Source organism: Eriocheir sinensis, chromosome 57, assembly GCF_024679095.1.
Source record: "Eriocheir sinensis breed Jianghai 21 chromosome 57, ASM2467909v1, whole genome shotgun sequence".
In the NCBI taxonomy this organism is placed as follows: Eukaryota; Metazoa; Arthropoda; class Malacostraca; order Decapoda; family Varunidae; genus Eriocheir; species Eriocheir sinensis.
In genome coordinates this window covers 6,270,953-6,287,279 of record NC_066565.1, presented here as the reverse complement: position 1 = coordinate 6,287,279, position 16,327 = coordinate 6,270,953, and the positions used below count along the sequence as shown (strand labels likewise).

The following is a 16,327-nucleotide window of genomic DNA, read 5'->3' as shown; positions in this document are numbered from 1 at the left end:
TCTTCAGTCTCTTCAGACCACAGGCGCCGTTCCTCAGGGGCAGGACACTGCCCGGAAGCCGCCGAGTAGGAATGTTCGTCAGCCATGTCCTCTAGACACCGTTTATTCCGTGGAAGGCAGGGCATCCACGGACGGAGCACAGGACAACGCACGTCTACACAGCACAGCCGTGTAGACGAGACTGCCTCGGTTATGTAATTAACGCAGGAAGCAGCATCCTGCTGAACCTGACTTGTGAACTGTCATTGGTAATTAAGAGTTCGGTCTCCTTAGCTCCAATAACATTATACTGAGTTTGTTATGGAAATGTATGCAATAATTATGTAAAAAAAAATCATACAGACATGAGGCAAAGTTTATAAAATAAATTGATGCCATTGATTTCATGTATACGTTGACTAGGTCCCTCGTACACCTCGGATGAATATGTACAAACTATACAGTAAAATGTTTTTTTTTTTTTATTATCTATTATAATGGTCAAGTTTGTAATCAAATTTATCTCTTAATTTATGATAACAATGTAAAAAATATGATACTGTATAACAACAATTCAATCCTTTCAATATAAATTAAACAACTCCTGCCTATACCTACATGACGGTAATTACTATTGTTCGTTTCGAAACATGTAGTACAACAACAAATTATGAGAAATATATACATATATATGAAAAGGGCCTTTAACCTGAACTATCCTCGGGCTCCGCACCTGGGGAAAGGAATAATTAAAGAAAAAAAAATATTAGTATCATTATTATTATAGCAACACCAGAAAGTGGCATTATCAATATGATCTAAAAGCAATAGTGGTTACTACTATTATGATAACCATTATCTAGCTACTATTACTATCACCATTAGAGGGAGAGGAGCCGAAAATTTTCCTAGCGCATTTCACACCTCAGTCTAGCGCTTTTGATCCTACACATTTGGCAACACTGCCAACGGGTCACCTGTACAGCAAGAGCAAGAGCAACAACAGCACACGCCGAGGCCCGAGCAGCATCCCTTCTAAGTTCTGGCCCTGCCCAACCAGCCCCCTAAAACACCCCAGAAGAAGAAGACGACGAAGGCTCCACACCCACGGGCCAGCGACACCCTCAGCCCCAACACTGCCTTCCAAGCCCTCAAGTGTACACAGACCTTCCTGCAGAAGTCCGGCCAGCCTGACAGGATCCCCACCCTGGTGACAACGACACACTAACAACAGCCTCCGGCATTTAACACTGACGGGGCTCAGGAGGCCGTGGTCCCACAGCCTAACGGGCCCCCTGAAACACTCCAGAAGAAGAAGAAGCATGAGTACCCCGGACAAGCAGGAGCAGACTGCTGCAGGGGGCAGGAGGGTCAGTGGTCACCAGATGAAGCAACTTGCTGCTGGCAACTCCAGCAACAAAGGAGAGAGGAAGTTTGTGTGTCTGGAGTGTGGAAAAGAATTCCCCTCAAGGGGAGGCCTCGGATATCACACCCTTACACACACTGGTGTGAACTATGAATGTAAGGAATGTGGGAAAAAATTCATCCTGAAGGGTAACCTTGATAGACACACCCTTACACACACTGGTGTGAAGAACTATGAATGTAAGGAATGTGGGAAAAAATTCAGCCTGAAGGGTAACCTTGATATACACACCCTTACACACACTGGTGTGAAGAACTATGAATGTAAGGAATGTGGGAAAAAATTCGGCCTGAAGAGTAACCTCAATAGACACACCCTTACACACACTGGTGTGAAGAACTATGAATGTAAGCAATGTGGGAAAAAATTCACCCAGAAGGGTAACCTTGATACACACACCCTTACACACACTGGTGTGAAGAACTATGAATGTAAGGAATGTGGGAAACAACTCGGCCAGAAGAGTGACCTTGATAGACACATCCTTGCACATACTGGTGTGAAGAACTATGAATGTAAGGAATGTGGGAAAAAATTCGGCCAGAAGAGTCACCTTAATATACACACCCGTAAACACACTGGTGTGAAGAACTATGAATGTAAGGAATGTGGGAAAAAATTCATCCAGAAGAGTCACCTTGATAGACACACCCTTACACACACTGGTGTGAAGAACTATGAATGTGAGGAATGTGGGAAAAAATTCATCCACAAGAGTGACCTTAATACACACACCCTTACACACACTGGTGTGAAGAACTATGAATGTAAGGAATGTCGGAAAAAATTCACCCAGAAGGGTGAGCTTAATAGACACATCCTTATACACACTGGTGTGAAGAACTATGAATGTAAGGAATGTGGGAAACGATTCAACCGGAAGAGTAGCCTTGATAGACACACCCTTACACACACTGGTGTAAAAAGTCATGAGTGTGAAGAGTGCGGGAAGAGGTTCAGTGTGAAGCAGGCACTCAATCAACACGTCTTCAGGCACTATGGCCTTAGAGAGTTCAAGTGTGATGTTTGTGGAAAGTTCTTTAAGACGAGGAAAGACATTGTCCAGCACATGAGGACCCACTTTTGAAGTGTGTCTGCGGTAAAGATTCATTTTAGTACCATGCCAGTATATCATTACCTAACTTACCAAACATCACTAGCTCTTCATATATCTTTTCTACAAACGTTCAACAATCATGGAAACGCTTTAAAAATCTAATTCAAGGACTATTTATTGTTGAAAATGGATAATATTCACGAAAGCATAGCCTCCTCTTGCGGCGGCCCTGCGACTGTGCCGCCGCCGCAGCCACTAACTAGCTCAGCTGTTGGTGGGATTGGTCAGCCCTGGCCCGCACTGGGCTGCCTGACAATGATGCTCCGTCCCCCTCCCTTGGGCTGTGTCCCCAACAAACAGTGAACAAGTAAGTTTGGGAATAAACAGCTCTGAACACCAGAGCCCTGCAAGGACGACTGAAATTGTCCAGGAAAGTTGTTATTTAGTGAAGATTGATGAGAAATAGCATAGAGGAAAATATGAATATTTAATGGAGGAACATGAACATGTCAGAAGTGGTGCTGCCAAGGCAATACTTGGGTCAGCAGCAACAGTCTCAACTCTTCCTGACCTTGTTGGCAGGGTGTGCTGGTCTGTGCCTCCCTTCCCTGCTGCCTCCATGCTGACTGAGAGAGAAGCAGACGGCCGTACAGTGACACAAGGCCACAGAGGTGACAGCATCAGGAAGGTTGTTGCTGCTGCATGGAGGCAGGGTGTGCTGGTCTGTGCCTCCCTCACCCTGTTCCCGCCTGGACTGCCTCTGAGTGGCCGTGGCAGTACAGTTTCCCGACGTTCCGCACGTAAGCTTGAGACCAGTCAGCTTGCAGGTTCCAGTTGTTGGCGGGTGGAGTGCTCGGGTCTCCACAACTCATGTAGGTTCATACACTGTTCATGTTTCTTTGCACAGGTCACCTGTTACACGAGAAGCAAGTTTCGTAGACATCCTTGCATTAAGCAGTGACTGTACAACCATCACATGGTTTACATAACTAGACAGGGCAAAAAATAAAGTAATAAGGGTGACAAGCTCAGTAAGTCACACTTAATGTTTACACCACTTGTCACTTGTCATTGTTATTTGCATTGGTAATGGAATCAGGTTAGGAAGATAAAAATTTTTTGTACACACAGTCCTCCTGCATCAGATGGTGCTTTGCAACACAAGAGGCGGCAGTGAAGGCTTTGCAATAAGTGGTATAGACATTAAATGATATTCTCTCAGTTTTACTCACCACAATTACTTATTTTTTACCCTATCTAGTTTTGGAAATTGTGTTACAGTTGCACAGTCACGACTTGATTCAATGAGGTCAACAAAACCTGCTTCTCGTGTAACAGGTGACCCGTGCAAAGAAACAAGAACAGTTTGTGAACCTACGTGAGTTGTAGTTGGAGGAGACTTCAGACACTCCGCCCGCCACTAGCCAATCAGCAGCATCCTTTCCTGCCCGGCTAGGGGTGGCCAAGATTGGGACAGCCTCTGTATTGTGCAAAGATTGGGAAAGTGTCTTTTGTTTTGCAAAGATACATTAACAAAGTCTTCCCTCTCCATGCTAAATTCTCAGGGCCAGCTGCAGCATAACTAATATATAAACAAAGTCTCCCCTCATCATGCAGAATGTTTAGGTCCAGCTGCATCAGTGGCAAACACACATACTAACACAGCCTCCCCTCCTCACAGAAAGGGTTCTTCAGGCGCAAGAAGCTGGAGGAGATGAAGGCACACCGGGCGAGGCTGCAGAGTGCCCCCACCGGCATCAGTAACCCAACAGCCACTGGAGAGTAGAGTCACAGCCGCCAGTGTACTTACTGTCTGTGTTGGGCTGGCCGGGTTATCGTAGACACAGCGCCACACCAAAGATTTCCAAGTGCTGTAGTGACGTGTAAGTCTGTATGGAGCTGGTGCAGTGTAGAGTAGTGTGGTGTAGTGCGTCCTCTTGTGCTGAAGGAAGAGTGACTTGAGCCTTATTATCTTGTCCCTAACTTGAACCTTTTGATCTTGTGAACTTTAACCTTTCCATCTGGTCTTGTTATTGATGTGTGTAGCGTCACACCTCCTCTTAGACTGATGGAAGAGTGACTCGAGCCTTGTGACCAAACAGAATCTTACGGCTGAGAACTGTCACTAACTTGGAACTCAGGTGGTTGTCCTTAACTGTCATCATCATCATCATCGTCATTCCCATTGTGTTACGCCAGAATCGTGGTGTTGGTAGGATGATGATGATGATGTCATAAATGACACTTGTGTCATTTATGACACGGGTGATTTCGTCACTGAATAATTACTTTGAGGCTTAAATAGAGTGGGTTTTTTATCTTAATTACAGTACTGTCTCCAAATTTGCAATAAATAGGTCGACGTTGTAGGTCGCAAACTTTGAATCATTATTCTTATGGGGAAAATCAAAAACCGTCGACATCTTGCACTTGGCCACCCATCCGGGTGGCCAAGCGCATGTGTGCAGACAGCCCCGGCCGCGCACTGGGCCTGAGCAGCTGACGGGCGGCTGATGATGGTGATGGTGATGATGAATGTTGGTGGCGTGGCCTTTGCATCGGCACCGCCTGAATGGTGTTTTTGTCGGGGCCTGCATTTACCTAGTTGTAATTTTACAGGGCCTGGGCTTACGCTCGTGTGGTCCCGTCTCCGTATCTATAATTATCCAACTTTTCCTTGAAACTTTGCACACTCTTCGCCGATACTATTTCTTCACTTAATCTGTTCCAAACCTCTATATTTCTTTGTGGGAAGCTATATTTCTTTATGTCTCTTGAGCATCTTCCCTTCCTCAACTTTTTACTATGTCCTCTAGTATTCCTGCTGGAAGGTTCCTCTCTTAGTAGCAATTTCTCGTTATCTACTTCCTCCATTTTACTCAATAGCCTATATATTTGTATTAGGTCTCCTCTTTCTCTTCTTTGTTCTAGTGTTGGCAAGTCCGTTTCCTTTAGTCTCTTCATATGTCAGTCCCTCCAGTTCTGGAACCATTTTTGTTGCCATCCTCTGTATTCTTTCTAGTTTTACTATGTGTTTCTTCATATGTGGAGACCACACTGTTTCCGCGTATTCTAGTTTAGGTCTGATCATAGTAGTTATTAATTTTTTCATCATTTCTTTGTCCATGTAGTGGAATGCTATGCCTATATTTCTCACCATGTTATATGTATCACCGAAGATCCGATTTGTGGCTGTGTTTGTTGTGGGTTTGGGCTTCTCAATTTGCTGATTCTTGTTTTCCACATGTTGCACGGGACCCCTTTCTTTTCTTCAGTCTCTTCTTTTTGAAAAAGAAGAGATGGAAGAAAGGAAAGGGGTCCCGCATAGCATGTGGAAAGTGAGAATTGGCCAATTGAGGAGCCCGGGCCCACAATGGGCACAGCCACACACACGTGGGCTCTTGTGAAAATGCTGTTTGGGTGGCGCCGATGCGGGGGCTGTGCCGCTGACGCTCATCATCACCATCACCATCATCAGCCGCCCGTCAGCTGCTCGGGCCCAGCGCGTGGTCGGGGCTGCTCGCACACATGTGCCTGGCTGCCCAGATCACACTCACCACAGGGGCGTAGCCAGTGGGGGGGGGCCACAGGGGGCATGTGTCCCCCCCTTCAGGAACTCCTTTTTTGTGGGTTTGTTGGAAGTTCTCGAGAATGACATGCCGTGCATGTCTGTGACCGCCCAAATAGTGTAGATCAGCAGTTCTTAACCTGGGGGTCGTTTGAGGTTTTCTCGAGGGGTTGCGGTGGGTTTGGGAGAAAATAATTTATTTCATGTATGTGAAGCGGCCAGCTGCTGAAAACATCAACCACAATCAGTCAGTCAGTCAGATCATAGCGACGGGGGGGTTGGGGGGGGGGGGAGGGGTCTGTATGTGCTCCACTCCTGGCTGTGACTCCCAAGGCGCAACAGTTGCACCAAGGTTTTGAGTCATGAAAGTATGAGGCCAAGCAAACTGAAGGTTCATTTTGAGTCTTACCATAGCCAACTGGTGGACAAAAGCTTGGACTACTTCAAGCGAAAAGAAGCTGCTCTGAAGGCCAGTCGCATTGATTCCACTGGTCAGTTTGCTCGTCAGAACAAAGCAGTGCGCTGGAGGCTTCATACAGAATTGCTCTGAAAAATCACGCAGACCAAGAAGCCTCATACCATTGGTGAAAATCTAATTGTCCTACGGGTGATCGCGAGCGACCGCCCTTACTTAAGCAGACGACACCACGTGGATCACAAGCGTGTATTCAGAACTGCCAGCCAATTGTAAGGCAGCCGCCTTCAACTGCGGCGTAAAAATGAACTGTTCTTACATCCCATTCTCTGCCTATTAACAATACGTATTTTGAGATAACAAGGGAATAAAGTAAAAAAAATTGTGATAACAAGAAAGTAAAGTCGGAAAAAGTCATTATTTTCCACGGGTCGGAACCAATAAGCGCTTTTACATGAATTTCAATACCTCGAGTTTCGCGATCCTCAAGTTTAGCGCCGTGCCTACGGAATGAAGCCAGCGTGAAACTCGAGAGGGTACTGTATTTCTGCCTTTCCTTCTCCATATACTTCAGATTTCACTAATAACTCCTTCCTCATCATTATCATCACTCCACCACCTTTACCCTTCCTATCCTTCCTCCATACATTGTAATTATTATTAAACACTATTAGCATGACCTCTTTTAGCTTTGTTTCTGTTAAACACTCAATCTTGGGCTCTTTTTCCTTTAGGTAATCTTGTAGTTCCAGTTTTCTAGATAGTATCCCATCTACATTGGTATACATCACACTTAAACCCTTACTTGTTCCAGTCTTGTCTAGTTTCTGTTCTCTTTCGGCTTTTCCCTTACAGTACACCATTTCTTTACCCTGTCTCCCGTAACTCTCCAAAAAAATGATTTTCTGCCTCTTTTGTTCTTGCACTATTCTTCTCCTTTACCTCTGCTTTTTTTTATTTTTTATTTTTTTATTTTTACGTTGTTGCCTATTGCGCCGGTAGGCATCTTCCCAGTGGGGCCTGATGGTCGGCCCAAGGCTTCTTCCAGGTGGGTCCTGATGGTCGGCCCAGCCCGTTCTGGCGCAGGCGAGTGTTTATAGTGGCGCCATCTTGCATTGGCTCATGCTGCCCCCCGGAACTCGTTCTTGATTCGCTTGGACGGCTTCCTCTAGAGTCCGGGTTGATGGGTGGTCTTCAGGACAGCATGTGGGTAGTTTTAAGCCACTCGGCGGTGACTGAAAAATCCGAGTGGTAGCGTGGGGATTCGAACCCGCGTCGTCCATCACACGGCGAATGTGGGTCCAGTACGCTATCACTTCGGCCACCGCCTACCCAAGCAGCTTGCAGGTCATTCCATTTTTTCCTTCTTTTTGTAAGGCGACCACACAACTGCAGCATATTCAAGTTTTGGTCTTATCAGTGTTGTTATTATTTTCTTCATCATTTCTTTTTCCATATAATGGAATGATACCCTTATGTTTTGCAACATCCTGTAGGTTTCTCCAAATAACTTGTTTATGTGCTTTTCTGGGGATAGTGTGTCTTGCATCGTTACTCCCAAATCTTTTTCTTCATGTACTGCCTTAAGTTTTCTTCTCCCATCCTGTATGTTTTCCTTGGTCTTTTTTTATTTTTCCCCACTTCCATAACATGGCATTTGTTTGCATTAAATTCCATCTCCCATAACTGGCTCCATCTTAACACTCTATCCAGATCTTTTTGCAGTTCTTCACAGTCTTTCTCCGTCTTCACTTCTCTTATTAACTTTGCATCGTCTGCAAAAAGACTTATATAACTTTTTATACCCATCGGGATATCGTTTATATATATTATGAACAGTATTGGTGCCACAACTGAGCCTTTAGGAACTCCACTCTCTACTCTCCTCCAATTTGAAAACTCTTCTCTAATCACCGTTTTCATTTCTCTTCCTGTTAACCCTTACATTACGGCGATCGTATATATAAGTGCGCTGCCACACGCCCCACCCGTACGGGGATCATATATATAATCATCACACTCCACGCTCCCTACGTTTCAAATGTACCGCCAGTTCTTGACTCAGAAGAACGGTGGAGGCATCTGGCATCCATACACACTCTCATTCATCTCCAGCACACAGCCTACCGAAGGCCACAGATTATTTTCTACTTTTGTTCGGAATACATCTGTCATGTCTCGTGACGCATCAAGCAGTTCTGCTCTGGGCTGAAGTAGAGCGCGGGAGAATCAAAGTGGCTGTGACTCAGATGACTGCTATGGTAGTGACATTGACAGAGGAGAAGGGGGCAAGTAGGTAGAGAGAGAGAGAGAGCGAGTGGGGTGCTTCCACGCGACGCATCACGGCCACAAGAAAATGCGCAATATTTTCGGCTGTCATAACTTTTTTTATTATTATTAGGAGAGAAGTGTTATTACAGCACCATATATACTAGATGAATATACAATTATTGCAAAGAAGAAAGACACCATTTCCACCTCTTTTAAATGTCTAAATTTTCCCTGTGCACACCATCCATAGAAATATCTTGCCACCCGTACTCTAAGGGTTAAGTAATCCTTCATCCACTCAATGACCTTTCCGCCCATTCCTCCCCATTTCTGTAATTCCCAGATTAGCCTTTTGTGCAGAACCTTGTCAAAAGCTTTTTTCAAATTGTGATAAATACAATCAGCCCACCCTTCTCTCTCTTGCACCACGTCTATTGCTCTTGAGTAGAAACACAGTAAATTGGTGACACACGATTTCCCTTTTCTAAATCCAAGCTGTCCTTCATTTATCATGTTTCCCCTTTCTAAATGTTCAACCCATTGTTTTTTATTATACTTTCACAGATCTTGCACATTACACTTGTCAAAGAGACTGGTCTATAATTTAATGGTTCAGTTTTATCTCCACTTTTATAAATTGGTACAATGTTCACTCTCTTCCACTCTAAGGGCACTTTTCCTGTATTTATAGAGCATGTTATTATGTCATGAAGTGGTTCCACTAATTCATTTCTACACTTTTAGCACTTGACCAGAGATTTCATCCGGTCCCATAGCTTTCCTTCCATTTAAAGATTCCATCAGCTGCAACAGTTCCCCTTTCTCAACCTTTACATAATTTGGTTTCTCTTCATTACAATTTTCGTGTCGCTTAGGTCAGGTCAGGTGTGTTGTGTGCTAAGCTACTCGTGTTTTATATGTCTCTTAGAACTGCAGTTCTTCCTTGGACCTGGGAATCAGTTTGTGTTGATTTGTCGCCCCGCTGTGTGTTGCTTAGGTCAGGTCAGGTGTCTGATAGTGTAGATGTGTTGTTTGCTCGGCTACTCTTGCTTTAGGGTCTACTCCAATAACCACAATTTGAAGCTGCACTCCAGCCCTACTACTGCAGCTTCATCTTCCCCATCCTCACGCAGATGATGTCAGACGAGGAGGCACGGATCGTCAACACCAAGGGGCCGCTGGCAGTGAAGATGGCCGCTCTGCTCCGCCTCGTCCCCAGGCCCAGCAGCGGCAGCCTCAACACCACTCCCGACCCGCCCACACCCCCTGCTGTGGCGAAGGCTGCGGAAGGCATTAGTGTAGAGGGTGTGAGATGCGTGGGTGTTGGCATCACTGAACCTGCTACTACTGCAACTACTACTACTACTACTACTACTGTTTCCATAGGTGATTTTTGTACTGCTGCTCCTACTACTACTTCCTGTCTGCTGGGTCTCCTTGAAGAGGAAAGAGATTCTTGTGCTGGTCTGATGTTGCCTCTTGAGAAAATATTCTGAAGAGGAGGAGGAGGAGGAGGGTGCAGGGGTTGGGCCAGGGTCTGCCTCCCTCAGGGTGGCCATGGGGTGCAGGGGCTGGGCCAGGGTCTTCCTCCCTCAGGGTGGCCATGGGGTGCAGGGGCTGGGCCAGGGTCTTCCTCTCTCAGGGTGGCCATGGGGTGCAGGGGCTGGGCCAGGGTCTGCCTCCCTCAGGGTGGCCACGGGGTGCAGGGGCTGGGCCAGGGTCTGCCTCCCTCAGGGTGGCCATGGGGTGCAGGGGCTGGGCCAGGGTCTGCCTCCCTCAGGGTGGCCATGGGGTGCAGGGGCTGGGCCAGGGTCTGCCTTCCTCAGGGTGGCCATGGGGTGCAGGGGCTGGGCCAGGGTCTGCCTCCCTCAGGGTGGCCATGGGGTGCAGGGGCTGGGCCAGGGTCTGCCTCCCTCAGGGTGGCCATGGGGTGCAGGGGCTGGGCCAGGGTCTGCCTTCCTCAGGGTGGCCATGGGGTGCAGGGGCTGGGCCAGGGTCTGCCTTCCTCAGGGTGGCCATGGGGTGCAGGGGCTGGGCCAGGGTCTGCCTTCCTCAGGGTGGCCATGGGGTGCAGGGGCTGGGCCAGGGTCTTCCTCCCTCAGGGTGGCCATGGGGTGCAGGGGCTGGGCCAGGGTCTGCCTCCCTCAGGGTGGCCATGGGGTGCAGGGGCTGGGCCAGGGTCTTCCTCCCTCAGGGTGGCCATGGGGTGCAGGGGCTGGGCCAGGGTCTGCCTCCCTCAGGGTGGCCATGGGGTGCAGGGGCTGGGCCAGGGTCTTCCTCCCTCAGGGTGGCCATGGGGTGCAGGGGCTGGGCCAGGGTCTGCCTCCCTCAGGGTGGCCATGGGGTGCAGGGGCTGGGCCAGGGTCTGCCTCCCTCAGGGTGGCCATGGGGTGCAGGGGCTGGGCCAGGGTCTGCCTCCCTCAGGGTGGCCATGGGGTGCAGGGGCTGGGCCAGGGTCTGCCTCCCTCAGGGTGGCCATGGGGTGCAGGGGCTGGGCCAGGGTCTGCCTCCCTCAGGGTGGCCATGGGGTGCAGGGGCTGGGCCAGGGTCTGCCTCCCTCAGGGTGGCCATGAGGTGCAGGGGCTGGGCCAGGGTCTGCCTTCCTCAGGGTGGCCATGGGGTGCAGGGGCTGGGCCAGGGTCTGCCTTCCTCAGGGTGGCCATGGGGTGCAGGGGCTGGGCCAGGGTCTGCCTTCCTCAGGGTGGCCATGGGGTGCAGGGGCTGGGCCAGGGTCTGCCTTCCTCAGGGTGGCCATGGGGTGCAGGGGCTGGGCCAGGGTCTGCCTTCCTCAGGGTGGCCATGGGGTGCAGGGGCTGGGCCAGGGTCTGCCTTCCTCAGGGTGGCCATGGGGTGCAGGGGCTGGGCCAGGGTCTTCCTCCCTCAGGGTGGCCATGGGGTGCAGGGGCTGGGCCAGGGTCTGCCTCCCTCAGGGTGGCCATGGGGTGCAGGGGCTGGGCCAGGGTCTTCCTCCCTCAGGGTGGCCATGGGGTGCAGGGGCTGGGCCAGGGTCTGCCTCCCTCAGGGTGGCCATGGGGTGCAGGGGCTGGGCCAGGGTCTTCCTCCCTCAGGGTGGCCATGGGGTGCAGGGGCTGGGCCAGGGTCTGCCTTCCTCAGGGTGGCCATGGGGTGCAGGGGCTGGGCCAGGGTCTGCCTCCCTCAGGGTGGCCATGGGGTGCAGGGGCTGGGCCAGGGTCTGCCTCCCTCAGGGTGGCCATGGGGTGCAGGGGTTGGGCCAGGGTCTGCCTCCCTCAGGGTGGCCATGGGGTGCAGGGGCTGGGCCAGGGTCTGCCTCCCTCAGGGTGGCCATGGGGTGCAGGGGCTGGGCCAGGGTCTGCCTCCCTCAGGGTGGCCATGGGGTGCAGGGGTTGGGCCAGGGTCTGCCTCCCTCAGGGTGGCCATGGGGTGCAGGGGCTGGGCCAGGGTCTGCCTACCCAAGGGTGGTTAATTAAGGCCTGGGCTGCATCACCTACACTGTAAACTTTGCCCCTGGGGTGCAGGGCCTGGCTGGCCTCGGCATCAGCCTGATCCTGGAGGGAGTGTGCTCATGAAGGAGTTGTCTGGCAGTGTCTTCTTTACTAGGAAAATGGGATACTTAGACTTTTATATATTTATTTATTTATTTCCTTCTTTTTTTCTCCTCTGACCTTATTCTCTCATTTGTTTCTCTGCTTGGTGGTGGTTCCTTTCTGTTCTTCTTTTTCTTCTTGTTTTCTTCACAACTTTCTTAACTTGTCATCTTTTTCTCTAAAAAGATTCAAACAAGAAAGTTATCAGCCATAAATATCAACTACAAAAAACAGGCCTGAGGTTAACTCTTTGTATTGATTGGTTAGCTTTAAAGAAACAATTGGAATGCTTAGAGAGAGAGAGAGAGAGAGAGAATCTTTTTCCTTCATTCCTATTTCTCTTGTTCACAAAATATTCAGTGAAGTTTAAAAGATTATTATTTTTATTGCTCTTCTTATCATTATCATTATTGTTTATTATTATTATCATTATTCTTATTATATTTTGACCAGTGCATGTCATCAAATGTCTGTATTTTACTTTTTTTTTCTGAAACATTGATCGCCACCATATTTTTTCTTTGGGCTGTGAAGAAGTATAGTGTTGACTCTGTACACAACTCTTGGCCATGCTGCAGAAAGCTTGGCAGTAACTCACACTGAAACACGTGATGTAATAAAGAGGTGACGGCAGTGTTTCCAATGTTGCTGGTTCGTCGCGTCTCAGTCAGTTCATCACGCATGCACATCATCTCGTCTTAGACCCTGAGAGCATTATTACTCTAATTATCATTACTAGTACAGAGATCTTATGTATGCAGTAAAAGTCTTAATCTGGTTTCTAATAGTTCGGCAACCACCTATTTTTCCCAAGACAGTCTGGCATCTCCCAGCTTTTCTCTCGGGCTGTCCCTGCATTACCAAATGCCAACATTTAGTCTACGCGCATTTTTGCCGGAAGACGAAGACGATTCAGTCCATAGATGCGTTGGGTTGAATCACTAGAGTGGTCGCTTGTCAGTGGAAGCCTGACTTCACTTACCTTTGCATCATATTTATGAACAGGTGGCAAGAAGAAAATGTGGCTGCCAGGTGTGCAGCAGATTGTCTTTGTTTTGAAAGAAACAAAGCAAGGAGGACAATGCGTTCTTCTCTGTATTTTCACACAAAGTGATTTGATTTGTTTGAAGTAAATGCTGCAGCACTGCCTCCACGGACCTTTTTTGATGAAGCAAATGAGAGGCCGTGCATTTCTGTCTCCTTCACCCTGAGTGACCTGCCTCAGTGATGCTGCCCCTGCCAGGCTTCAGCTCAGCAAGTCCTTGGCTCCCAGCATTTCCCATGATGCAGCACAAGACTGTTCTCCCATGAAGGAGCTTCTTGTTTTTAGCTTTTACAAGGTATATGTTTGACATTGTGGATCAGAGAACAGATAAAGGTTTAAAGAGAATGTATTGACTGTTAAGAACAAGAAATGGACTTGGACAGGTCATATCATATGATATCAGACGACAACCAAAGCAGCAGGGCAGCAACCCAGAAAGTGTATAAGCCAGGACAGACAGAGGAGCAGGTGGAGAAACAAAGTTAGGGCATTTGGCAGAGCACAGTGTGAGGGGGAGCACACTGGGGAAGGACTTTGTCGTGTAGTGGCCCGGCAGCGGCTGGAGGTAATGGGGCTGATGTATGGCCAGCATGGTAAGCATTCTGTGTTGTTACTCTTAGTATTCCTGATTTTGTATTGCTGCTACCATTGTTATCTAAAGCTGCTGTGTAAATAGTGTAGATAATGGAAGTGACTCAAGCAATAGGCCACACAGTGTAAAGTATTCTTTTTTCTCATTTTCTTTCATTTCTCCTTCCATTGAGCTTCTCTGTACATATTGAAAATAATATATATAAATAAAAACTGACACATTGTAAAGACAACTGATGGTAATAAAAAGAAAACATTTGTGATGTTTGTAATCGTTGTTTTGTTGTGTTTGTTCGTGGCTGCTGCGTGTGTTGTCACGTCTTCCTAATTACAATTACAGGCTCTCAGGAGTACAGTGGACTCCACCCTTTGCAGCAGCACTCCAGCTCCTGTATAGCCCCGGCAGAGCTGGCCACAAGCTACCGTAATCGGGGGGTTCTTTCTTCCTCTTCTTTATCTTTTGCTTCTTTGTCTTCACCTTCTACCTTTACAGGTAACTCTCGATTGAAGTGAGTTTGGTTTACGCGTTTTTGAAATAACGCGGGGTCCAAAATCCAAATAAATGTTTTCTACATGTTTCTTTCACTTATACGCAATATTTTATGGAGTGGCCACCAGATGTCTCACGCAACTGGACTCACACGGCGCCACGGCGACACAGCTGAGCTCAGTTCTTCCCGCGTGCCACTTGAACAACAACACAGTACCCATGCTGCCACACTACTCAACAATAGGGGTGGGCAGGTACCGGTACCAGTACCGATACTAACGGTACCAGCTGTACGGTACCAATACTAGGCAGTCGCTCATGGTGTCCCTCATTTCTTCCTCACACAAGTGAGGCTGAGACTGGGTGCCTGAGTGGATATCTCGGTGATATGGATATTCTCTCTCTCTCTCTCTCTCTCTCTCTCTCCACTGAATGAAGTGAATATTTATTTTTCGATATAAACCTACCTCTTGTTTGATTTACATTGTTTTTGTTTTACGCGACCTCTTCAAGGACACAATACTCGCGTAAATCGAGTTACCTGTACTTCTCTTGACCTCTGTCTTCTTAGATCCTTGACTCTTCTTCACATTGTCTGGCTGTTAAATAATTAGCTGCATGCTGGATGGCATATTGAAGCCACACATTATTACTCATTAACACTGGCACCAGATCAGTATGAAGCAAGTGGTAAAACACCATGATGAATGGCAATTTGGTCGTGCACCCTAAATTTTAAGATCAATTTGGGGAAAAAGTGCTCAAAATGTTCAGAAATATGTACGGTTAACAGCAGGTACAATGCATTTAACCAGCAGATAAAATATATTTCGTCTGATATGGAAATATATATTAAAAAATGCAGTTTGGGGTGCAATGTAGCGCGTTTGAGGCTTGTGTAGCAGAATTATAAAATTACAATTGGCAACACGGCCAGAGGCCAGAGGGTGGATTCATCAAACCATTTACCACACGTCTGGCTGGTAAGTTTTGCAGTATCTCCGCCCACCCAGTAAATTCACGTTCATCAACCACTTACCGCACCCGTGGTAAGGCCAAAAGTTACCGCAGCTCCGAGCACCCGTAAATGAGTTACCGCAGGAGTGGTAAGTGGGTAGACACTGCCCTGGCTTTTGTTCAGAGGCGATTTTGAGCCTATGTATTTTTTCCTCGAGACGTGCCCTACACCATCAAAAGCAGAAAAGCATGCAGATTTAGGATCTGGGCTTATAAAAGTGATACGACGAAAACCAGCTGAGTACTAAGGAGTTGAAGTGAAATATAAGTGCAAGAAAATGTGTACTCGCCATTCATTAAACTCTGATTTTCGTATGTGTATTTTTACATTATTGTTACAATTTTATGCTAGTGTGATGCAGAATTTTCTCAGGAAGATGATGGTGGTCTCAGTTTTTCTTAAAAATGAGTGTTGGGGTCAGGAAACAGGGTGGGAGTGAGGTGTGTGAAGTCGTTGGTGTTGGATGAACTGGGCACACCCACGGCCCCAGGCCGGCATCACTTGCAGGGCCTTGGCCAGCAGTCTATACAGTAGCAAAGCTCGTGCTTTACCCAAGCACGTTGCTTGGGTAAAGGTTACCACAGCGCTACCATTGCATTCATGAATGCTGTGTTTGGAAGATACCACAGCCGTGGTAGCGCCCCAGTAAATGTGAAAGATACTGCAGGTGAGGCTGGCAAGGTTGATGAATCCAGCTTTGGGATTCTTCCTCCAAGAATCCAGCCCCAGAATGGCAAATATGACATACTCAGTTGAGGCAAGGAGCTGCTCAAGACTAATGATAGGGAAAACATACTGGAAAAGTCTGGCTCTACCTTCAATATTGTATGGGGCCAACATCATAGACTTTACAAAGCAAGAGAATGACAGGTTCCAAAGAATAGAGAACAGTGTGTGCAGG

General features: G+C 47.7%; 1 protein-coding gene across 17 annotated transcripts in view; it reads left to right on the top strand.

The window, feature by feature from the left end:
- The first annotated feature begins 1,301 nt into the window (after positions 1–1,301).
- The window catches only part of LOC126984740 (translation initiation factor IF-2-like), a 38,462-nt gene continuing 23,436 nt past the window's right edge, over positions 1,302–16,327 (top strand). For 14 of the 17 annotated variants that reach the window (XR_007737530.1, XR_007737540.1, XR_007737539.1 and 11 more), the window contains exons 1-4: positions 1,302–2,829; positions 3,045–3,262; positions 4,144–4,345; positions 9,850–10,102. Coding sequence is in view for 1 of the 17 variants with exons in the window: in XM_050838766.1 (XP_050694723.1) it covers positions 10,274–10,554; positions 11,291–12,161 (1,152 nt within the window). In the remaining 16 variants the exon portion in view is untranslated. Of the gene's footprint in view, positions 2,830–3,044; positions 3,263–4,143; positions 4,346–9,849; positions 10,555–11,290; positions 14,395–16,327 lie in introns of those variants that run through there. The other 3 variants (XR_007737525.1, XR_007737526.1, XM_050838766.1) reach the window with 3 other exon arrangements.